A 25,045-nucleotide genomic window follows, 5' to 3' on the forward strand; every position below is an offset into this window, starting at 1 on the left:
AGAATATGGGGAAGAGGGGAATTAGCTTCAGCACTGGTTCAGAGAATGTAAGCCAGAGCCTTTGTGGCAGTTAGTCCGCCAACTGTTGCCACAGCTTGGCCACCACTGTCTCCTGGCAACCAGAGTCTTTTCCAGCGTGAGAACGAATGAATGGTTGGCTTTGAACTGGTTGCTGGAAGTTAGAGGCTCACAGCGTTGCTTTGTTCTGCCTTGCCTGGCCGAAGGAGAAGCAGAGGCTCGCAGCTGAACCCTCATCTCATCCACAGTTGCAAGAGCCCTTGCATCCATCACCATGAACTACCCCCCAGGGTGAGCCAAGGAGCGAGTACTTCGCAGAACTGAACGAGATGTGTATCTGCAGGGATCCAAATACTTGTATTGTGATGATGAGCAACTGGCGTGACAGTTATTTCAGAACAATTTAAGACAGCGGTTCTCAACCTGTAGGTCCCCAGATGTTGTTGGACTACAACTCCCATCATCCCTGAGCTCTGGGCTTGCTAGCTAGGGATGATGGGAGTTGTAGTCCAACATCTGGGGACCTACAGGTTGAGAACCGCTGATTTAAGAGATGCTTACTTCCCGACGGTGGTCAGACATCCGTTCTAGTAGCTGGGAAGTCTCTTTTCTATTTATTAATTTTATTTGTATGCTGCTATATCGTAAGAACAAATCAAGGTGGTTTACAGCAAGGAAAACATAAAAGCATACAGTAAAAGCATTTCCAGACAGCAAATCTACAGCTGCCGTGCCTGTGCATCTCTTTCACCGGCTCGGGTTGGCAGCAGCCTCAGCAGCCCCTGCCTGAGCCCAAGCCCTGAAAAACCAGACATTTCCTTTAAAATGTAAAAATCTGCCCGGATGGGCATGTTGCCAGCAACCCCCCCCCAAAAGAGGACATGTCCGGGTTTTCCCAGACGTATGGCAACCCTACCTTGCACACATGCACACACCCTCTAGCTATAGATAAATGTTGGGCTTAAGCCAAATGGACATGAGTAGAGGGTTACATCTTGTTATTTTGTACTGTGCAATATGCCTGAAGAGTTACATGGTGCTAGGAACAGTGTATCATCTTTAAGCTGTTGGTTGGTCTGGTGCAAAATGTTATGACTGCAGGCCTAGCTATACCTCTTTCTCTTTCTTTCTGTCTCTCTGTCTCTGTGTGTGTGTGTTTGTGTAATACACAGAGAGACTCAACATTTGATTGTGTTTCATTATGCATAATATTTGATTGTGACTGGTTTGTGATTTAACATTTCTATAACGGAAGTTGCCTCACAGAGGTTCGTCACTAAAAGGCCTAAAATACTGTATTTTAAATGCTGTTGTATACCATTCCACTGTCCAAGCGTTGTGAGATCCCAGGGGTCCCAGATGCTTACCAAGGGTCTGTGTTTCCTTTTGGGAATGAGGCACAGCGGAGACTGTGGTGTCTTTATGATAAATGGTTTATTCACACATATATACAACCTGAGCCCCCGAGGGAGGGGTGCACGTCATCAACACCCCAAAAGGGCCTTGTTTCTCCCAAAGACACAGCCTTGGATTCAAACAGGAATCAAGCATTGCTCTCAAAGTTACTCTGACTCTCTTTCCAGTTTGCTGCTTTACTTCTAGGTCACACTACAGCCTCTTTCGACTCTAATCTCAGACACTATCCCTCTCTCTCTGAGTTGGAAGGGCGCCCCATACATTTGCCATCTCACACAGAGCCCCCTTTCCTTTCTCTTAATTGTCCATCATCTTTCAGACGGTCATCTCAACACAGGAAGCTAGCCTGCTTTATATCTGCTGGATCGAGGGGTTAGAAGGATCTAGCATACAGCCAGTGCTTTTTTCTGGGGGGACACAGGGGGACACGTACCCCTAAAGATTTTGTGTTGCCCCGACCGACGGACGCTCTACGTGGGGCTACCTTTGAAGGTGACCCGGAAACTACAACTAATCCAGAATGCGGCAGCTAGACTGGTGACTGGGAGCGGCCGCCGGGACCACATAACACCGGTTCTGAGAGATCTGCACTGGCTCCCAGTACGTTTCCGAGCACGATTCAAAGTGTTGGTGCTGACCTTTAAAGCCCTAAATGGCCTCGGTCCAGTATATCTGAAGGAGCGTCTCCTCCCCCATCGTTCTGCCCGGACACTGAGGTCCAGCTCCGAGGGCCTTCTGGCGGTTCCCTCCCTGCGAGAGGCCAAGTTGCAGGGAACCAGGCAGAGGGCCTTCTCGGTGGTGGCGCCCGCCCTGTGGAATGCCCTCCCACCGGATGTCAAGGCGATGGACAACTACCTGACATTCAGAAGACATCTGAAGGCAGCCCTGTTCAGGGAAGTTTTTAATATGTGACATTTTAGTGTATTTTTCATTTCTGTTGGAAGCCGCCCAGAGTGGCTGGGGAAACCCAGCCAGATGGGCGGGGTACAAATAATAAATTATTATTATTATATTATTACATGTCAGCTGTCTCCGCAGTAGCAGCGTAGACTGGAGCTCTGTCATTCTCCCTGCTGGTGCCCAGGGAGGAGAGTCTGGGGCGGCTGCGATGGAGGCGACGGCGCTCCTCCTCTTCCTCTTGCCAGGCTAGAGCCAGCTGATGAACACTTGTCTCTCCTCACTCAAGCCAACACTGCCATCGCCAGGAGCCTTCCCGTCCTCTCAGCGCCACTGCCGCCACCTTGAGTCCCTTGTCCAGGGTTGGGGGAAGGAAGGGGGCAAGGTAGAGGGGGAGCAGCCAAAATGAAAGTACCCTTAAACATTTTTTTAAAAAGAAAACACTGCATAAAGCCTATTTCCTCCCTGACTATTTACTCACCAGAAATGTGACTTCACAAAGGAGTGTAACTGACAGCGCTTATTTTGTGAGTGTTTTAGGACAGCAAGAAACATGTTTTTGAATACTTCCTGTCCCGAAGGAGTGAAGACAATTGAGCTATCTTATGTAAATACCTCTTTCCACAATGCAGCTCTGATGTCACAAAGTGGGACTCTCATATCCTTGGTTTAACCATGTCAATGAAACTCATAATCTTATGGGTACTAGAGGAACCATGTGAGCTCTGAGATTTTTGTGCTTCGTCAGCAGCATACGGGGTTCGGAGCCTGAAGAATTGCGATGCTCCTGAATCTTGTATTTCTGTATTGTTAACATTGGTGGTCTGAACAGAAATTGCAAAAGGGGTTAACTTTTAACTGTTTCTCTTTAAGGGGACTGATTTCAGTAAAGGGGAAACAACTTGTGCTTTGACTTAACCAACCATGTATTTGTTAACCTGTTTCTTAATTTCTTTTTTCTTTTAGCAGGAAAATGTTTGGGCTTAGAAAAAAGAAAAAAAAAACAAGAGCAGGATAGGGAGACCTAATATTTGTTCAGAAAAGGGTTGATGCCTTTTGTTACTAGATTACTGGCCTATCCAGTAATAAGGAAGATACTTCCTTAATGGCAGCTAATGACTAGGTAAAAGCTATATATTTCTCTTAAATGTTCTGAGTGGGGTGATTCATTAGTTTGCCGGTATATGACTGAATTCCCCCTAGAAATAGCAACCGTCTGGAAGCACTCCTGTCTTCTCAGTCATCTAGTCCAATTAAGTGCTAATTCTGAGCAGAACACAAAATAACTGTGGTGGAATGGCTCAGGTGAATACTGTGGGGACACCCATAGAATCAAAGAATCCTAGAATTGTACCGTTGGAACCCAATGCAATGCTGTCCACAGCCATCCCTGGATGGGCTCGAACCACCAACCTTCTGGTTATCAGCCAGACCCAATGACCCACTACGCCACTTGATAGTCTCCAGTTGATTTCTAGCACAGTCTGGGGTATCCAGGCTGGGACTGATTTGCTTCAGGTGTTGACCATAATGCTTTGCTTTCAGGTATAAGGAGAGATTGGCTACCAAGTGCTTTCAAAAGCGGGCTGCTAACAAAGAGAAGTTTTCTGATGCCCTCAACGGCCAGCGATGGAGATTTTTGAAAAGTGGCCTGGATGACTTCAGAAATGGCTACCCTCCCCCTTCTGATAACATCATCATCCGAGGCAAAAAGGGGCCCGTACCAGTAATTCTAGAGTACAAAAAACCAGGCCCTTCACAGCTTGTGCCATATACAGACACGGGACTGAAGACCAGAAGCGACATTGTGTTCTCCAAGCTCAGTGCTTCACAGAGAGCCAAAAAGGAGTACATTGCACAGACTGAGCACTGCCTGACCCAACATCCACTTGCCCTTTATCCTCATCTGGAGGACAGTTTGCCCCCAGAGGTAAATAATAATAAAAATCATCATCATCGACAAGTTTCCACCAATGTACATTCAATCACAAGGGGGAGTTTCAGCTTCCTTCACCCTTAATTCCACATTTCACATTCTCACTTTTTGACCAAAGAATAGCCAAGGAAATAGAGGGAGGGGCAAATACTTAAACTCTTCGCATTAAACCGCACCAAACATTTGCTTCAATCACTTACAGTGGTACCTCGGGTTACAGACGCTTCAGGTTACAGACTCTGCTAACCCAGAAATAGTGCTTAAGGTTAAGAACTTTGCTTCAGGAGGAGAACAGAAATCATGCTCCGGCAGCGCGGTGGCAGCAGGAGGTCCCATTAGCTAAAGTGGTGCTTCAGGTTAAGAACAGTTTCAGGTTAAGAACGGACCTCCGGAACAAATTAAGTACTTAACCTGAGGTGCCACCGTACTGGTATCAAAAAGACTGTGTGGCCTACATGGAAAAGCTTACACAGAAACTCATGATATTTTTAAAATGGGTAGATATATTAAAAGTTGGTTTGCCTTTACAATATATGTATCTACTGAAGGAAATAATGTACTCAGGTACTTGAAGGAATGTCTGTTTCTATACCAATGTACCCATATATTCAGGTAATTTCAGAGGCTTTCCTCCAGTTAATCCTGCCGTCAGTAACAAGAGTAGTGGCAATCAGAGACAGAGTATTCTTGGCCGTTGCACCCTTTTTGTGGAATTCCCTCATCCAAGAGGCCTGCCAGGCACCAACACTGTTACCTATCGAGGGCCAGGCTAATATATTTTTATTCTCCAAAGTTCTTTAGTGTATTTTAATTTACTTTTTAAATGTGTTTTCTTTTTGTATTTATTTTTGTATTTTACCTTAGAAACGCCACTGAAGAGCAAGTTAGAAATCTTTTAAGCAAACAAATTAATGGTTGGGAGAGGTCTGTAATACTATACAAGGGTGGGAATTGATTTAGTTTGCGTTTAAAAATGAGCCTATCTAATTGGCACATTCTGAAACAATTTGCTAAATGAAACACAGCCTTCTTCAGAAAATTGTTCAGATTTTGCACTGCAGTTTTCCGGCCGATTAACATGTATATAGCAGTATATTGTGCGCATAAGAAGGCATATGTTAGTGAAAAGAACATAGAAATATGCATTATATTAGGGAACATTACATCCTAGCAAATATGCTAGGAGAAATTCACACTAAAACAAAAAGGAAACTGATGTGAAAATGTGGCTAAGGGAACTCAAACTTTGAAGAATGAGAAACTGAGAGAAATCAAAATTAACAGATTTGTGCATTCCTAGCAAGGACCAAGACTCAGCCCCAAATGATAGAATTAGATACAAATAGATGGAGAGTACAATTTGGACATGCCTGAACTAATAATGAAATAATGGAACCATGGAGAGGGTGGAGGGAAATCAAGGGATTTGAGAAATCCCACATTTGGATATTACATTAATTGTATAAACAGTATGAAAAACGTTACAGTTTTATTATTTCAAATTTTTCTTTTCAATGTATATTTTTATATGATGTTTGTTTTAATTAAAACTGATAAAAATATTATAAAATAACAACAACAACAGTGCAGGAGAAAACATGCACTTGAATGAGAATGGAGAATTGAAAAGGGGAAAAAAGACTCAACCCCAACTGTTCAAAATCATATCCCTGAAGCTGTGAGATTAAATGCATACATGACATGTATATGTAATTGCAAGGCCATGTCTGGGGTTCTGCAGCCACTTTTCCGAGGCCTCACCTTCTCTTTGCTTTACCCACAGATGTTTCAGGACGTGGTGAAGCTCCTAGACCCTGAAATGCATCTGGCCAGAGGCTCACCTGACTATAGCAAAACAGAAGTGGTTCCCCCTACAGTCCAGTATCGGCTGCAGCAGTACGACAAAAAGTCAGAGTCAGGCTTCAGCCAAGTAACCCCGTGAGTACAGTGTTGCAGGAGGTGAAAGGTGTAATGCGAAAGAATACCCCCCTAAACTGATCTCCTGTTAACTCTGGGGTGACTTCGAAGCTTCTGCTCCTTTGAAATGGACTGCGGTGTGACCAGGGCCATACCTAGGGGTTGGCGAGGGTGGCCCTCACCAAGGGCACAACCATGGGCATAGCCAGGATTTATTTTAGGAGGGGGCAGGCTTTATTTTTTGGGGGGGGGGCAGAACTGAGTTATCTGTGATGCAGTCAGTTAGTTAAGTATTTTTATTTAATTGATGGGGAGTGAAATATACTCGGAGTCGAGTGTGGATTTCATGCTCTTTATTCATCTCATAGTAGTGAGGAATGGAAGTTTCCCCACAATATCTGCTTTATAAACATTATTTACACAATGGGCCGCACGTGATTGGCTAATTCTGGGATTCTCCTGTAGGCCAATCAGGTTGCGGATTCACTTCCACCTGGAGCTGGGATTGGGTGGCTCCTGCAGACCAGTCATACTGCTGCATTGTTCTAGGACCAATCAGACTGCTGCATTCTGGACCCTATTGTTCTAGGACCAATCAGACTGCTGCATTCTGAACAGTGGTGTAGCATGGGTTGTCAGCACCTGGGGCAAGGCAAGTAATTTGCGCCCCCAACCTGTGGATTTGCGCCCCCTAACCCGTGGATTTGCGCCCCCTAACCCCCAGATGTTGCGCCCGGTGCGCCCGGCCCCCCTGCACCCCCACGCTACGCCACTGATTCTGAATCCTATTGTTCTAGGACCAATCAGACTGCTGCCTTGTTGATCCTATTCAACTCAGTACATAACAGGGAGGAAGCTGCCCCCCTGGCTACACCCATGGGCACAGGCCCAGTGGGCATGGAAATCACAGCTTTCCACTCTGGTTCAGAGTGGCCAAGAGCCCGTCTGCCTGTCTGCACACTCAGACAGATGGACTAATAAAGGAGAAGTAGGAGAGGCTGAACAGAGCAGAGCGGACCCAACCCTGATGACCATGGAGGAAATCGCTGGCAGAGTCTGAAAGGTGGCAAAAAGCAAACTTTGTGTTTCTGGTCCATGGTCTTCAAAGGCACTGTGTGGTGATCACACAGGGTCCCTGGAAGTTTGACAGTCTATTGACCCTGTGCCACCACTGTGTTTGCTTTCTTCGCTGCCACCAACCCATTTGTCGGAGTCCAGTCAGTTGTTGACATTAATAAATAATCAAGTTTATTTTATAGGCATGAACAAGCTTATGGTTTCAGTTAATTTTCTTGTCAGTTTCTTAATCTTAGTTCCTTAACTGTCCTATTCGTTCCTAACAACTTCAAACTCATGATCCCAACTAACTATCTGACTCCACCTAACAATTCCTCTCTCTCTCACACAACACAACTCGGCCAACCCACAGACTATTCCTCCCTCTTCCTTCTTCAACTCCCAACTCTCAACTGAACTCCACACCACTCTAACTCCTATCAGTTTTCACTGGCCAATCACATCACACTCATTTAACCCTTTCCTTATGACCCACCTAGGAGGCAAACGCCACACACTGCCAAGCACACAAGTGAGCATTCGCTTAGAGGTTAACCATTAGAAACAGCTTGATGTATGATGCTTCTATGTCTCACTTTAAATAATGATGATGGTGGTGCAATCTCTCATCTTCTCATAAGGAGTGGAGGAAGGAGATATGGCTTAACAGGGCAGTCTTGTAGCTGAGGGATATGGCAGCAGTACTATCGCTTGCTCCAACCCACCCTACTTAGCCCAGGCTGCAAAACAAACTGCTGAATTCCTGGAAGCTGCATATCAAGAATAGGGGTGCGGGTGGCGCTGTGGGTTAAACCACAGAGCCTAGGACTTGCCGATCAGAAGGTCAGCAGTTCGAATCCCCGCGATGGGATGAGCTCCTGTTGCTCGGTCCCAGCTCCTGCCAACCTAGCAGTTTGAAAGCACGTCAAATTGCAAGTAGATAAATAGGTACCACTCTGGCAGGAAGGTAAATGGTGTTTCCGTGCGCTGCTCTGGTTAGCAAGAAGCGGCTCAGTCATGCTGGCCACATGACCCGGAAGCTGTACGCTGGCTCCCTCGGCCAATAAAGCGAGATGAGCACCGCAACCCCAGAGTCGGTCACGACTGGACCTAATGGTCCCTTTACCTTTACCTTTATATATCAAGAATGCTTGTGGTGTAGTCAGCAAAATTTTTATTCTCCTAGACACCAACTACCTTCATCCATTCTGGGATCTGGCAGTGGTAGCTGGGATTGTCAAGCTGGCGAATTCCATGCTAAGTGCCTGTCCCATTTTTGAATCTGCCTTGCAAACCCATATAGCCACATGGAAAGCACACAGCGTGGTTATTTTCCTGTAATCAGAGAGAGATGCAACAGAGAGATAAACAGAGCAGAGCTTATTTTGAGGCCCGTATTTATTTACTTATTTTGACCTTTATTGACCACTCATTAAGAGCATCCTCTGGGAACTTGACACAACCCACAGAAACTGATCCTATCTATAAGCAGGCAATGTTGCAAGAGTTTCCCTTCTTTAAAGCTACTGCAAAGGCACAATAAATCTCGCAAAAATCTGCCACTTCTCATTTCGCTCTCCTTGCCTTTCCCCTCAATCTATGATTGTGATGACTTCTCGCCAACATCTTTCTTTGCCATACAGCACTTGTAGCATTTCCACATAAGGAAAAAAGATAAGCTGGATGACTCTGATGACTAATGTGGGAACAAGGTAACTGGCATCCCATAGTCAGGGCTGGATTTAGGTGTGAGGAGGCCCTAAGCTACTGAAGGTAATGGGGCCCTTTATATGTCCAGCTGTCCTTTGTCAACAACAAATTGTTGTTGCTGCTGTTTTTGTGTTGAATATATGCTATATGGTAATTTTTGGACCTAATAAGTATGTAAAGCCATTTGCACATAACAAAATATGTATTTTATCAAAGTAACACAACACAAACCACTGTTGCTGTATTTTTATTTTATTTGTTTTTTATCTAATATTTTGGAAATGTACATCCAGGTTTTCTCCTTTAATTTGTTTTGGGGCCCCTAAGCTATAGCTTGTTTAGCTTATACGTATATCTGGCACGGCCCATGGTAGCAGCAGAACTCAAGCCAGATCATTTACAGTACCAGATCCTGCACATGAAACTCTGGGAATGTTTTGTAGGGATTTGTTCTGTGATATAAGAAGGCATAATTGTCCATTTTGCTCAATAGTCAACACATGCAGCACTGTTTCTGTTCCGCTGCAGTTATATTATTCCCCTCATTATCCACTGTGGTGAAATCATGTAACATATGGAAATAAATTTGTCATTGTGTTATTCCTCCCCATTCAATTAAATGCCGTGGGGGTGGGGAGGGAAATGTAATCAATTCCGTGTGACAGAAACTTGATGATCATGATGTATTTTTCATTTCTCTTTAGGCCCTGGGCGCCTAAAAGCAAGAACCCTTATACGTGGTTTAGTAAAAAAGAAGTGAGTGAAAGAGAAAAGGCAGCCCAAATAGCCTATATTCCTCCCTTGGATGAGAATGTAAAGCGTGCAACGAAGGAGTTTGTTGAGTGGGTCAGCTCAATGGTAAGCTAAGAGAGGTGCAATGGAAGACTTCGGGGCAAAACCGTCAAGGGTTCAGCTGATCCAGAATGGGGGGCTTCATAAAAGTCATAGAATCATAGAGTCTGAAAGGACCCTGAGGGTCATCTAGTCATCTAGATTGAGGTTGAATCCTGACAAGGCAGAAGTACTGTTTTTGGGGGACGGGCGGGTGTGGGGGACTCCCTGGTCCTTAATGGGGTACCTGTGCCCCTGAAGGACCAGGTGCGCAGCCTGGGAGTCATTCTGGACTCACAGCTGTCCATGGAGGCACAGGTCAATTCTGTGTCCAGGGCAGCTGCTTACCAGCTCCATCTGGTACGCAGGCTGAGACCCTACCTGCCTGCGGACTGTCTCGCCAAAGTGGTGCATGCTCTGGTTATCTCCCGTTTGGACTACTGCAATGCGCTCTACGTGGGGTTACCTTTGAAGGTGACCCGGAAACTGCAATTAATCCAGAATGCGGCAGCTAGACTGGTGACTGGACAACATAACACCGGTCCTGAGAGATATGCATTGGCTCCCAGTACGTTTCCGAGCACAATTCAAAGTGTTGGTGCTGACCTTTAAAGCCCTAAACGGCCTTGGTCCTGTATACCTGAAGGAGCATCTCCACCCCCATCGTTCAGCCCGGACGCTGAGATCCAGCGCCGAGGACCTTCTGGCGGTTCCCTCACTGCGAGAAGCAAAGCTACAGGGAACCAGGCAGAGGGCCTTCTCGGTGGTGGCACCCGCCCTGTGGAACACCTTCCCATCAGATGTCAAGGAAATAAGCAGCTGTCCTATTTTTAAAAGACATCTGAAGGCAGCCCTGTTTAGGGAAGTTTTTAATATTTAATGCTGTATTGTTTTTAACACTTGATTGGGAGCCGCCCAGAGTGGCTGGGGAGACTCAATAAATTATTATTATTATTATTATTATTATCATCATCATCATCCCTGACCACTAGTCCTATTAGCTAGGGATAATGGGAGCTGTAGTCCCCAAACATCTGGAGGGCTGAGTTTGCCTAAGCCTGAGATAGAGCAACATTCTGAATTGTGGTGGATGTGGTCTGATTCATATTTGCATTTGTTTTCAGGCTGAAAATGTGTATTCAGACTACTTCCACGAAACACGGAATATTTGTAGAAAATGGCCATGTGAGGGATTTTTTCAGCATCCCACCCAATAGCTGTTTCTGTGTTCATCTCCCATAAATGCAAAGTCCTTTGACCAGTCTCTGTGCAGTATTTAAAACTTAGCACAAAATAGGGCACCACCTCACTAAGCATAATTGATATGTTTGTAATATCCTTATTTATTTTAGTGTGCTTGTTGTTATTGTTGACATCTGTCTTGAGAGACAATGGAGTTCACCTCTGGGGATGAAGTCAAACTGCTGTGTTTCCAGAAGAGTGTTAATGTGTGATGGGTGCTTCTTACACATGCAATTTTTTGCAGTGTCCACACAACATCGTTGGCATCAAAATGTCAGTCCACATTTTTCCTTGTTTAATTCAGATTTACTTTTTTGGCATAAAATCCAGTAACCTTAATATTGGGTGTTGGAACCATTTGTTTGCAATATTAAGCCCCCATTTGGATTCTGAAAGCACCCTTAGCTATTAATAATACAGCAGGCAAAATAGAAGAATTGTTCACTCAGAAATCAGAATACAAAAATACATGGTCAGGGGAACTTTGACACATTTCTTAATCTCTGTTCTGCTGTTGAGTAAAAAGCAAAAGGAAAGAGGAACTGAGAAACCTGCTAATTCAACATCGGTGAAAGTCTCCAGTGTGATTCATGTGCAGCATGACTTGGTCAGTCTTGTGAAGTTCTAAAAAATAGCAGCAGGATGTAGAGCTAGTGGTTTAAAGTCTGCACGTTAGCATTAGCGGAAAAAACTTACTGCATACAGTATAATAGAGCATTGTGTGGAGCCCCCAAAAACAATGTGGTTTTGGAACATTGGTTATCTTATAATTTGCATATTTTAAGGCAGTGCAGATCCATAGTACCCCTCATAGCTGTCAACTATCCCTTATTTGGCGGGAAACTCCCTTATCCCAGCACCATGTCCCGCTGCTGTCCCTTATTGATGCTGTCCCTTAAATTTCCCGGGTTTCATGCTCGTCCAGGGAAGCAGCGGCTCAGGGTCCTCCGCCGCGCGAGAGAGAGCTCGCTGGCGCCATCGTCCTGGCGCGAGGAGTTCCATCGGCCCTTCCCCGCCTGAGAGAGAGGGGGGAGGGAGAGAGACTCTTGCCCAGGCCGCCCACGAGCCCGGAGGCGGAAGCGGTGGTGGCAGCTGAGGAGGCGGCCTGAGGGAGGAGGAAGAGGAGGGGATGGGGAGAGACGCAGAAGGGTGGCGCTTCAGTGGCTGCCGCCACGCCGCAACCGTATCATACCAGATTGACATCATCTGTCAATCCTGCCAATGTATGTAACTCTTTACAATAGCAAAATCCCTTATTTTGGTTGCTGATCCCTTAGTTTTGAGGCTGCTGGTCCCTTATTTTCAAAATCTGTAAGTTGACAGCTATGGTACTCCTGGCCTCTCACAGTTCCTGCTACTAATTTAGCTACTGGTATTTTCCCACTTGTTTCTTTATTACAGCCAAGCACTTAGATGCATAAACAATAGCTTACATAATGTGAGCCATACAGTTCTGTCGTGTAGTTGTCTGTTTATTTGTTTATTGCACACATGTTCAAAAACTTTAATAAATACTTTAAAAAAAAGTAACAGGGGAAAGGATAGAACAAACGTTTTGCTTTCAACCAGTTCTGGTATACAAATTAACAGGAACTGATGCTTCCTTCTCCAAATTAAGAGAGATAACATTCTGGAACAGTCCCACGGGAAGAGCTGAGCTTTGTGAAGGGTTATATTCTTATTTCTCTTCTGATGACTTGTCTGTTTGTGGTCTCTCCGCCCCTCTGTGCATGTGATTTTGGGTGCTCTCTGGAGCAACGTGGTTTGGAGGCAGGAAGGTGGGTGATACAGTGTTATCCGATGAAATCTTTGGAGTGACTTCATGTTCAGGTCTTATTAGTCATCTCCTCTAGGGCAGATGACTAGTAGAATGAAGAAGTAAAGTCTGCCCCCCCCCTTATATTACATCATTTCAGGTTGCAGGCAAGGAAAGTATGGTTTTGAATGTTGGGGCAGTAACATATGGGACTGCCTCTCCTGGTATGCCCCACAGAGGACCTTAAGGTCCATGAATAACCATAGTTTAGAGGTCCCGGGCCCTAAGGAAGTCAGACTATCCTCCACCAGGGCGAGGGCCTTTTCAGTGATGGCTCCAACCTGGTAGAATGCTCTGTCCCATGAGACTAGGGCCCTTCAGGGTTTAACCTCCTTTTGCCGGGCCTGTAAGACAGAGCTATTCCGCCTAGCCTTTAATTTGAATTTAGCCTGATCTTTTATTTCCCTCCTTCTCTTCTCTTCCCTTCCCCTCCCCTTTTTATGAAGATCACCTGCTCTGAGACCCCGCAGCAAATTCTCCCCTGGCCTCCTTGCTGGCCCAAGTAGGACCAATTCAGTCAGCTAGCCCTAGGGATTATCTGATTGATTTTTGAATTTTATTGTTATTTATGTTTTTATACCGTCTTTATGCTGCTTTTATAATTAAGTGTTTTAAATTTCTTGTTAGCTGCCCTGAGCCTGGTTTCTGAACTGGGGAGGGTGGGGTATAAATAATTTATTATTATTTATTATTATTATTATTATAGCATGGGGAGGTTGCCCCAGCACAAAATTGTTAAGGGCACAAAATTTCAACACTCGGTGCTGCCTCAATACAGCTGTCAACACTTACATCACTGGGCACCACTGAAAATGGCTTTTCCATGTGAACCAGTAAGTGACTCCTCCATGCAACGAAACAATTCTTTGCTCCTGAAGTAACCTGCTGTCGTTTGAGTGCATGTGTGAATGCAGAGCACCCGAAGAGACTGCAGTCATATGCCCACAATTAATCAGCGTGACCTAACGGTGGCGAAACAAGAGGCCAAGGTTTTTGCTCTAAAAGCTGTGACAATTAGAGCTGGTGACACAACTAGTCTTCTTCCAGGCCCTTGCCCATCTGCTGAAATGTGCAGCTCACCACTATTATCTTCCTTAGAGAGTGTTTGCATGAATGAAAAGGCTGCCTTCTGAAAGTGTTCTTGGACTTCTAATCCCAGGGAGTCGAAAAGTATAACATTGACGAAGCCACCATCATGAAATTGTTTGACACAAGCTACGAATCAGAATCCAAGACGTCATCGCCCATGAAAATTGTGCAGCTTTACAATGTGCCAGGAGAGCTGAAGGAGTGCCTGGGGCGCCGTCCAGACTGGCAAACCATCAAGAACTCTATGAAGGTAAATTGCAAGAAAATCCCAGTTTCAGTGGGCTGTGAGTTTGAGCGAAGGAATGGCAGTGGGACGGGTGGGAAAAGGAGTGGTTGCTTAACTCTTGTGGATTTATACTGGAGCTTCCACACATCATTCTGCAGTGTTTCCTCTGTGTTGCCATATTATTGCCATCTGGAGGGGCATTCTTGCACTACAGCACAACAAAAGTGGCACAAAAAATAAACCAGAACATTTGTGTTACAAAAATAATTTCGACAGGAGCTTACAGGACAGGCAGTGTTTGGAAACGCAGCAGTACGACTGCCCCAAAATCTCTGCAGGCGCAAAACAGTATTGAAAGCCAGATTGCATATAACTGCTCTGATAACGTCATGATCACAAGCCATCATGAATGCACAAGCCAAAGGATGTCTGGAGGGTTATGAATTGTTTGGCATTTCTGCTACTCAGAACAGTGTTCTTAGATTGCCACTTGCTGGGAACTCTGTAGTACTGCATTCGCAGAGATCTGCAGGCTGGTGGCTTCTCTCTTAATTAGATACCAGGAAAATGTCCACCAACTGGTGGGAATATGTATGGAAATTTGGCCCTTAAGATGGTCTGCAGTTGAATGGGACTGACAGTTGTTCCCTGTGTCCTTTCTTGATCCTTAACCTCCAAGCCTGATGGGCACAAGTACGTTGGTTGCTTTCCTAGGCACACAAATAGGTCTGAGGTGAGGGCAAGGATTGGTGCAATCAAGGTTGCGGATATTACAGAAGTGCAGGTGGCACCCTAATGTTGCAATATTTCCCCCCTGTAAAGGAACATTTGGGGACTGTTCTCTCCTTGGTGAAAAGGTACATATTTCCCCCAAATATTGTGTTCCCCTCCCTCCTAGCTTTGCACCAGGATTTTCCCCATCCATACCAGCAAAGGTGGGTAGTGCTCATTGGGGCTGGTAGAGTGGAAGGCAAGGAGGCCAACAGTAGGCGGAGCCAAGGTCAAGGACAGACAGAGCCAGAGTCAACTAATTCTAGTTTTGTCGCATCTTCCTCTGAAATATACTCAGAGTAGAGAGTGGATTTCATGCTCTTTATTCAGCTCATAGTGGTGAGGAGGAATGGAAATTCCCCCAGAATGTGTGCTTTATATACATTATTTACACAATGGGCCCCACATGATTGGCTAATTCCGGGATTCACCTGTAGGCCAATCAGGTTGCAGATTCACTTCCACCTGGAGATGGATTGGGTGGCTCCTGTGGACCAATCAGACTGCTGCATTCTGGACCATATTGTTCTAGAACCAATCAGACTGCTGCATTCTGAATCCTATTGTTCTAGGACCAATCAGACTGCTGCCTTTTGGATCCTATTCAATTCAGTACATAACATCCTCTCTGCTAAGCTCTGCAAGGGCAGCACTGAGGCTACAGAGGAGGAAGCCAACAGGCAATGCCATCCCATGGGCTGGTTGCAAGTTGGAAGGCAAGGAGGGGGGTTGCCTGGGGGCAGAGTGACATTGGTGGGGCAACCCCTGCATTTGCCCTAATGGACCAGCCTCTGTTGCATGCCAGACCAACAAGACTGCATGGATGGTGAGTAATTTTTATGCCATCATGGTGAGACGTAAGCACAAAATGAATACAGTGGTACCTCCATGACATACGCTTCAGGTTACATACGCTTCAGGTTACAGACTCCGCTAACCTAGAAATAGTACCTCGGGTTAAGAACTTTGCTTCAGCATGAGAACAGAAATCGGGCTCCATCGGCGCAGCAGCAGCAGGAGGCCCCTTTAGCTAAAGTGGTGCTTCAGGTTAAGAACAGTTTTAGGTTAAGAACGAACCTCCGGAACGAATTAAGTACTTAACCCGAGGTACCACTTTATTTATAAAATGACAGACATGGCAAAAAAAAACAACCGACTTAATACTGTGCCCTTGTTCTTTTGCCTATCAGACACCTCCTCTGCCAAAATGGGACAAGATTAAATATGGAGCCTGGTATCTTCCCCCCAAGAAATGGAAAAAGAAAAAAGTCAGAGATGAGGAAGAAATCCCTGTATGTCTGCAATCCTTTATGGATTTAAGGAAGAAGAAGGCAGCCCCAAAGGTAATGAAATTGCCCATCGTGTTCTATGCTGGGCAAGTCTTGTTATAGGGCATTCATGAGGTAAATAAATGTTGGTAATTTTTAGCCATCTTCCAGCAATGTTTTTGTGCTTGGCAGGTACCAGTGGGTGGTGCTGTGGCCTTAACCACAGAGCCTAGGGCCGGCCGATCAGAAGGTCGGCTGTTCAAATCCCCGCGACGGAGTGAGCTCCCGTTGCTCGGTCCCTGCTCCTGCCAACCTAGCAGTTCGAAAGCACATCAAAGTGCAAGTAGATAAATAGGTACCGCTCTGGCGGGAAGGTAAACGGAGTTTCCGTGCGCTGCTCTGGTTCGCCACATGACCTGGAAGCTGTCTGCGAGCAAACGCCGGCTCCCTCAGCCAGTAAAGCGAGATGAGCACCGTAACCCCAGAGTCGTCTGCGACTGGACTTAACTGTGAAGGGGTCCCTTTACCTTTACATAGGTACCAAATGCACTCAGTTTGCCTCAGTTTTGAATAGGCACATGCACTCAAGGAACTCCTTTTGTGTGTGACAAAAAGCAGGCACTGGTGGCCTTTGGGAAGCGTGAAAAGTGGTAATTTGAATGCCATTCACAACTGACATGAGGTGTCATGATTTTGTCCTTGGGTATCTGTCAGGATTTCCCTATTTATAGAGGGGGGGCAGTGTGGGTTGGAATTTCGCCACTCAACACAGTTGCAGGGCTCTAGCTGATGTGTTGTCAAGTGACATGAAAGTTCAGTAAGTGGAATTTGATGCATGGTAGCTGAGATTTTCACTCATAGAAACAGTACTTTTTGATATTGCAGTGAACAAGTATAAGTAGACAGTTCCAAAGTTTCTGAATGAGCAGCAATTCAGAAACTGACACACAAAATAATAAATGTGAATGGAAAATGCACTGCAAAATTTGTTTACCTTATTTGTAAGAAAATTACCCAGGTGCGCTGGTGCACCTCTGGTCCCTAGGGGCAATGATATCGGTAAACCTGAATAGGTGGGAAATAGTGTCTGAACATTCCTTTCATGTGTGAAATTAGCAATATCTATTGTTGCAGGTGGAGGAGGCAAGTGGGTTCCATGCAATCTACGCCTTTGAGCAATTTCTTGACAGGAAAGGCTACAGGAAGCCTCAGGTGAGCAAATCCCACTTTCTGTGATACAACAAGAGATCAGAACTGAAGCTGCTGCAGCTGTGTAAAGGCAGCATTTTTATGTGGCTACATCAAATCTTCCCAGCCACGTGTGACCTGCCAAGCCTAACTTGACTTACTAGTGCTTGACAACCCTTTGTTTTTGCAGTCGAGGCGGCAAAATCAGGCATCATGCATGGCTGATGGGTTGTATAGGTTAGGTCTAGAGCAGGTGTGGGGAACCTCAGGCCAAGGGGCAGATGTGGCCCTCCAGCCCTCTCTGTCTGGCCCTTGAGATCCTACCTAGGCCACATCCTATCTAACCACACCTTCCTGAGGCCACACCCCTCACCTGCTATGCTTCACACGTTTGAGTATTTTTGCCTTGTGACAGCTGCTTGTCTGGATGGAGGAGAGAGGGGTGTGTGAGTGTGTGTAGAGAGTAGCCTACTGTATAAAGGTAAAATTTACATTAATTGCCGTGCCCCCCCTTTGCCTCTGGCCCTGGCCACCACTGGCCCCCAGAAGGTTGCCCAGAAGGGAATTAGCCAAATTGGTGGCTTTCACTATATCAAGTGGGAGTTCCATAGTTTAACTATCCACTGTGTGAAGAAATAAGATAAAGATTTGAGATGGTATGGGAACTTGCAGCATTTACATAGCACAAGAGTGCTCAAAGTGCTTGATATATACTTTCTCAGTGGTTTCCCCAGTGACCTTGTAAGGGCAAGGCAGTTTTATTTATTACTATCCCCTTAATGCTGACGGAGGTATGCTAATGGCCATCAGATCAATTGATTAATGGTAGAGAATTGAACCGGGACACAGGTGGCGCTGTGGGTTAAAGCCTCAGCGCCTAGGACTTGCTGATCGAAAGGTCGGCGGTTCGAATCCCTGCGGCGGGGTGCGCTCCCGCTGCTCGGTCCCAGCGCCTGCCAACCTAGCAGTTCGAAAGCACCTCCGGGTGCAAGTAGATAAATAGGGACCGTTTACCAGCGGGAAGGTAAACGGCGTTTCCGTGTGCAGCTCTGGCTCGCCAGAGCAGCGATGTCACGCTGGCCACGTGACCCAGAAGTGTCTCCGGACAGCGCTGGCCCCTGGCCTCTTAAGTGAGATGGGCGCACAACCCCAGAGTCTGTCAAGACTGGCCCGTACGGGCAGGGGTACCTTTACCTTTACCTTTAGAGAATTGAACCAGGGACTTATTGGTTCATAGCTTAGGCTCTTCCTATGCATTTCCTTTTGTTTCACTGCTGACCAAACACACTGCAGGTTTCCTGAAACAATATACAGTACAAACTATCACCTAACATAATCCTCTCCCTATTTAAGAACTGTCATTTATAAGACTATATCAATGTAAGAAAACCCCTACTGGATCAACTCAAAGGCCCATCTACTCTAACATGCTGTTCTCATGGAGGCCAGTCAGATGTCTAGAGGAAGTTTGCAAGCAGAACCTGAGCGCAACAGTTCCAGTGTGTTTTAGGTGCTTTTGTGTTGTGTTGGTTCACTCTTCTCCTAATGGATGGTAGTCAACTAAGCTTTACTCAGAGTACACCCACTGAAATTAGAAGGCCTAATTTAGCTATGGCCTGGCGTGCTCTGGTCCATGGGGTCAAGAAGAGTTGGACACGACTAAACAACTAAACAACAACAACTTAGCTATCTTGATTAATTTATACTATTACTATAGTTACTATCACCCACTCTTCCCTCTAAGTTCCCAGGGCAGGTGACAGCCATTTAAAATGCAATATTAAAAACAATATTTAAAAACCTGCAACTACAAACAAAAACACCATCTAAATAATACAAGTTCACACGGCTGTACACAATTTAGATTTCTGGTGTTTATTCAATGTGTGTACTCTGCATAAAGCTCAGTTAAATATAACCCTTTGTGTTTGTTTGGGTGATAAAAAGAGAACCATGCATTTCTCAAAAGGATATTAACTGGACAGCTGCTGGTATCTGGAGGCATGCAGAATTTGGCAGGGAATAAATTGGAGGGCTGTACTATGGATTCATATTCTACTTGTTACAATGCAGCCACATGTCCCATTAGACAGACAGTTGCAAAACACCCTCACAAAGATGTGATTTGCAGAAAAGGGGCAGGAGGGGAGGAGTACTAAACCAGGCCATTTCTCCGAGATGGTGCACGCGCACGCGCGCGCGCACACACACACACACACACATATACACCTGTGTCACTTCACCTTGCACTCTAGGGTACAGTTCACTTCATACATTGCACTTTGTGTTATGCGCACCTAAGACCCCCCAAGTGAGGCCATCCGGTTAGCTCACATGGCTAGAGCCCGGTGCTGCTGATAATGCCAAGATCGCGAGTTCGATCCCCGTATGCGCCAGCTGCGTATTCCTGCACTGCAGGGGGTTGGAGTAGAATCAGCGGTTCTCAACCTGTGGGTCCCCAGATGTTGTTGGACTACAATAATAATAATAATAATTTATTATTTATACCCCGCCCATCTGGCTGGGCTTCCCCAGCCACTCTGGACAGCTTCCAACCAAATATTAAAATACAGTAATGCATCAAACATTAAAAGCTTCCCTAAACAGGGCTGCCTTCAGATGTCTTCTAAAAGTCTGGTAGTTGTTCTTCTCTTTGAGGACGTTCCACAGGGTGGGAGCCACTACCGAGAAGGCCCTCTGCCTGGTTCCCTGTAACTTGGCTTCTCGCAGTGAGGGAACCGCCAGAAGGCCCTTGGCACTGGACCTCAGTGTCTGGGTAGAACGATGGGGGTGAGGTCATCCCTGAGCTCTGGCCTTGCTAGCTAGGGGTGATGGGAGTTGTAGTTCAACAACATCTGGAGACCCACAGGTTGAGAAAGGCTGGACTACATGAACCTTTGGGATCCCTTCCAACTCTGATTCTAAGTGTGCACCTAATGATTGTACAACGGCCACAAACACATGCGTTGTATGGGTATATGCATAAGGATCAATGAACAGCAACAGTATTCTGCTAAATGTATGTGTGGCGACAAATGTGGGTGTGTTGCAACATAATGTGTGTACAGTACAGTGCAGCCTTGGTGTATTCAGTAGTGGAAAGTGGAAACAATTTTGCAAGGCTGATCCAAAGAACAGGAACTTATCACAGTCCGATTTGGGGACAGCTACTACCTCGGTCAAGCTGATGGATGACCTCTGCCGGGAGACAGATAGATAAAGCAACATCCCTCCTGGTTTTCCTAGTTCTCTCACCAGCCTTTGATAACACTGATCTCACACACAGTGGGCTGGCATAAGACTGAATCTTCTTGGTAGTGGCACCCGTATTTGGGTAATTCATTGATGAAGACAGTTCAGCTGTCTTGCTTTGTTGGCTTTTAGAAGCAAGGTGGTCCAAGACTGTTTCTCTGAATCAGGATTTTTAAGATGGAGAATGCCTGTATATATTTTATGACGCTCTTGTAGAGTAATTTTATTTTATTTACTGTACCGTATTTCATTGTAAACCGCCCATATCGCTCACTATTAAGCAATAAAACAATAAAACAATAAAGTTAATAATTCATGGTAAGGATAAGAAATATTGCAACAATTAAGAATCATGAACACAGTGAAAACAATGACTATCAGTTGCAAATTGAGTTCAGACTGGGAGTATTCAAGAGGTATCAACCCTGGGTTAAATTTTTGGTTAGAGCTGGGTTTAGCCAACATTTCTGTAGATTGGGTATCATTTTCTTTGCACTGAAGCAGTTGTGCATGTGGGGATGGGGGCAAGTGGACTGTGGCTGCAGCTGCTAGGGCAGAGGAACATCAACCTTGGTATTTTATGATGACCTGATCTTTTCATTACCTGCCATGCTGTTTCTGGTTCTAATTATTTTAATTAATTACTTATGGATTATTGTCTTTTAAATGTTGTTTACACCTAACGCTTCTATGTTAAGAGGAAAGGTGGAATATAAATTAGCCATTAAGGGGCGGGGAACCTTCCCCTATTCCCCTGCAATACCATTTTTCTAATGGGACTCGCACCCATTAAGCTGCTTTTAGATGGGGTGTTTGTGGAGAGAGTTTCCTCTACTCGACCTATCTTTTTTCATCTAATTTGGGAAAATCCATGGGGCATCAGGTTAACTTCCATCCCTACAGGATTGTAGTGTAAACCACTTTGCCAGCCTTCCCCAGCTTTGTGCCTGAAATATACTCGAAGTTGAGAGTGGATTTCATGCTCTTTATTCAGCTCCTAGTGTTGAGGAGGAATGGAAGTTCCCCCACAATATCTGCTTTATATACATTATTTACACAATGGGCTGCACATGATTGGCTAATTCCAGGATTCTCCTGTAGGCCAATCAGGTTGTGGATTCACTTCCACCTGGAGCTGGATTGGGTGGCTCCTGCGAACCAATCATACTGCTGCATTGTTCTAGGACCAATCAGATTGCTGCATTCTGAATCCTATTGTTCTAGGACCAATCAAACTGCTGCATTTTGGAACCTATTGTTCTAGGACCAATCAGACTGCTGCATTTTGGATCCTATTCAACTCAGTACATAACAGTGCCCTCCAGATGTTTTGGACGCATGCTGACTGGGGCTGATGGGAGTTGGGGAAGGCTGCACTATGCTATGCCAGCAGTCATTCTGCTTGTTATGCAGTTCCCAAAGTCACAAAGTGCCTGTTTATAAAAGAGTGGCAGCCCTAAGCAGAATAAATTACATTCTCAAGCATTTTTGCAAAGCGGACAAAAAACCAACACAAAGTAGAACAAGAAGTCCCTGTGGGCCCTGAAGGCACAATGGGCTGATTTGACACACACTCTGCCCTGCCCCTGGCTGTTCCTGAAGGAAACATCCCACACCGTCTGCCTCTGCTGCAACAACTGTGCTGCTCCCATAAAGTTAAGGACCCACCAACTGGAATAATTACTCACAATGTTCTGGTGTGGTAGTGCTTCGTGGCGGGTGGGGAGAAGGCAGGCGAGCAACCTTCCTCTTGGAGTTGACACCTGCACAACACAACAAAGCCCCTTAATTATTTATCCTTGGAAGACTGTGCCCAGGGCCAACCTGAGGACAAAGAGTGGGCAAGGAGGGCTGCGGCCCCTCCTCCGTGGCCAGTTCTGCAGGGTTGCCAAATTGAGTGGCTTGCAAAACTGGGCTGCGGGGTGGGCACAACAGAAACAGCAAAACATCCTGGGCCAGCTCTGAGAAGAGGGGCAATCTTGGTTGTTCCTCTGCCCCCAGAGGGAAAACATGGCTCAGGAGAGGGCATTCTCTGTGGCAGCCCCTAAGCTGTGGGACTCCGTCTTTCCCTCTGCCTGGCACTTTGATTATACAGCTTCCAGAGAATGCCGAAGTCTCACCTCTTTACCCTGGCTGTTGACACTTGAAGTGTATATTTTTAGCACCCGCCTTATTTTGTGATTTTAACATGTAATATTGTGCTTTACTGTTGTAAGTAGCGATGGGACCTTAGGGTGAAGGGCAATCAATCAATCAATCAATCAATCAATCATAACAAAGACTCAGCTCAACTTAGTACCCACTTCAGCTAAGCATCAAGGCAAGCACCAAACCTGTCCACCCCACAATATTCTGGTTGTGCCAGAATGTGGACAGTGATGTGCATTTGAACATGTGTCTCCCTGATAGAAATTGATGGCTGCTGCATTTAGATGCTTGTTCAGGTCCTCATTTCTGCCTAACACTTCCTAATCCTGCAAGTGATTCCCTACAGCAGCTTTCTTATGCAGATAAGGTTTCAGGTCTGCTTTCTACATTTTTGGTGTGGATGCTCCACTTCACTTCAGTATGGTAGATATGCTATATGGGTATCTTACCATTAGAAACTAAGGGGGTATGTGATACCAAAAACTTCCCTGTTCCTTTCCAAACCTCTTCCCTGTGACCATATTAATGCACATTTATACGTGATAGGGCAAAGCTGTTTGCAAAGCCAAAACGTTTGGCGATCTAACAGGGAAAACTAAGACAAAGAAGACTGGAGCAAAGGACTTGAACAGATCTTCATCTGAGAACCTGAAGGAGCTGCATGAAGCTAAACTACAGGAGTTCAAGAAAAGTGTTTGCTTTCCTCCCATTTATTTGAAAAGGAAACCTTTCCTCCGTTCCCCCCGACCCGGTCTCTACTTGTAACATAAATAAATAATGTTTTAGATCATTCTTGGAAATGTGTGGTTATATCCACATACATTTTCTTTCCTATTGATCCTGTCTCTTTGCAATACTTTTGTTTTGGAGCCTGTTTTTATACATTCAGCAAAATCAAGTCATGAAGCACATCTTGCACCATGAGGCTGTCAGCTTTTGAATACTCCGTGTGAAGGGAGAGACAGAATCTCTTTGAACAGGAAAAATAAAATCTGTTAGCAAAGTGGCACGGAAGGGGAAAGGTTTATACCTAACTTGGAATGTAGAGGGGGCTGCTCTCATAGAGCCCAGTTAGAAAAATCAGAAATAAGTACAGTAGTTGTTTGAGAGAAGCATTAAGTCTCCTCATTCCTGACTTTCCACTCAAGTTTATTGTTGCCTCTGAGGTTCTCTAACTGGGCTCCACATGCACAGTGCAGTGGCTGCAAGTTTATCTGTAGCATAAGAGTTGCAACTACTCTGGCTAGCACAAGATGTTAAAGAAAACTTCCTAAATTCCCAAACCAAGCTTGGTGCCGTCCAGATGTTTTGGATTAGCACTCCCATCAGCTTTAGCTGACAAAAGTTGTAGTCCAAAACTTGTTGAAGGCATGGAGTTGGCCAAGGCTGCCCTAGACCAACAGAATACTAACTGGACCACACTGGCTTACCCATCCAACCACACACACTGTGAAAGCTGTCTCAGCTGGTTACCAATTTTACTTTAACATGGCAAGTTTGTTTCTTACATTGATGCAACAACTGATGTCGTCATCAGACAATGGCTAATATGCCACAGAAAATACAATTAAGTTGTGATTTACCATGAAAAAGTTGCAGCCCCCTATGTCGCTTATTGCCATGGCAACATGATAATTCTTGTGTTTGTCTGCTTCAGTTCCTTCTGCAGATGTTGGCTGCAAATAATTCTGCCAAGCTATTAGAGGAGGATGACCCTTCCTCAAGGAGATTATCTATGAAGACCCTTGAAGAAATGAGATTGAATTCCTCCTCAGTCTTCTAAGAATCAATCCTGGTCAGCAAGTGCTTGTTTTTCCTTACGAAAAACCAAGGCAAAAAGTTACTTGTAAAGAGATCGCCAAAGTTATTCCAGATTTCACACTTCCCTTCATCAGAAACTGCAGAGACAAGCCTAATCTGTTACACACATAGATAAATTAACTAAGGAAATGGGTGAGGCCATAAAATTCAAATAAAAAATGGCCACTAAAATGTCTACTATTACAGGGGTAGCAGAGAGAATTATTCAGACATTATATATTAGGAGAAACTTAGTACATGTATTATGAGTGTAACTGTTGTTTAACACGATAATTTACATACAGTATTTTAAATACTGGCTGTATCTAATAAAAGAAGCTTTGTCTCTGAGCTTGACCAACATTACTACCTGATTTTGTTCTTCAAAGTAGTGTGAATATTTATTATTATTATTATGGGGACAGAAAACAGGTTCTTTCCCAGTTTCAACCCATGAAGTTGCA

General features: G+C 45.1%; 1 protein-coding gene and 1 long non-coding RNA gene across 7 annotated transcripts in view; one reads left to right on the top strand and one right to left on the bottom strand.

Annotated features, from left to right (window-relative positions):
• LOC309377611 (protein FAM47E-like) lies at positions 1–24,938 on the top strand. 6 transcript variants are annotated; one of them, XM_081925155.1, is made up of 8 exons: positions 1–309; positions 3,877–4,261; positions 6,051–6,205; positions 9,655–9,808; positions 13,999–14,178; positions 16,116–16,268; positions 17,328–17,405; positions 23,328–23,571. In XM_081925155.1, exons 1-8 carry the CDS (start codon positions 293–295, stop codon positions 23,544–23,546), a joined length of 1,341 nt encoding a protein of 446 aa, XP_081781281.1. In that variant the 5' UTR covers positions 1–292; the 3' UTR covers positions 23,547–23,571. The 6 variants fall into 6 exon arrangements, with proteins under 6 accessions (XP_081781281.1, XP_081781282.1, XP_081781284.1 ...); XM_081925156.1 differs by lacking the exon at positions 1–309 and adding an exon at positions 2,852–2,938; XM_081925158.1 differs by lacking the exons at positions 1–309; positions 23,328–23,571 and adding exons at positions 2,911–3,049; positions 24,439–24,938.
• Positions 21,655–25,045, bottom strand: part of LOC309377839 — a 9,814-nt gene continuing 6,423 nt past the window's right edge. The window contains exons 2-3 of the long non-coding RNA XR_014171714.1: positions 21,886–22,396; positions 21,655–21,845 (exon numbers count right to left, since the gene is read on the bottom strand). This is a non-coding gene — a long non-coding RNA (uncharacterized lncRNA). The remainder of the gene's footprint in view (positions 21,846–21,885; positions 22,397–25,045) is intronic.

The sequence above is a fragment of the Podarcis melisellensis genome (genome assembly GCF_964234715.1).
Source record: "Podarcis melisellensis genome assembly, chromosome: 9".
Taxonomy (NCBI): Eukaryota; Metazoa; Chordata; class Lepidosauria; order Squamata; family Lacertidae; genus Podarcis; species Podarcis melisellensis.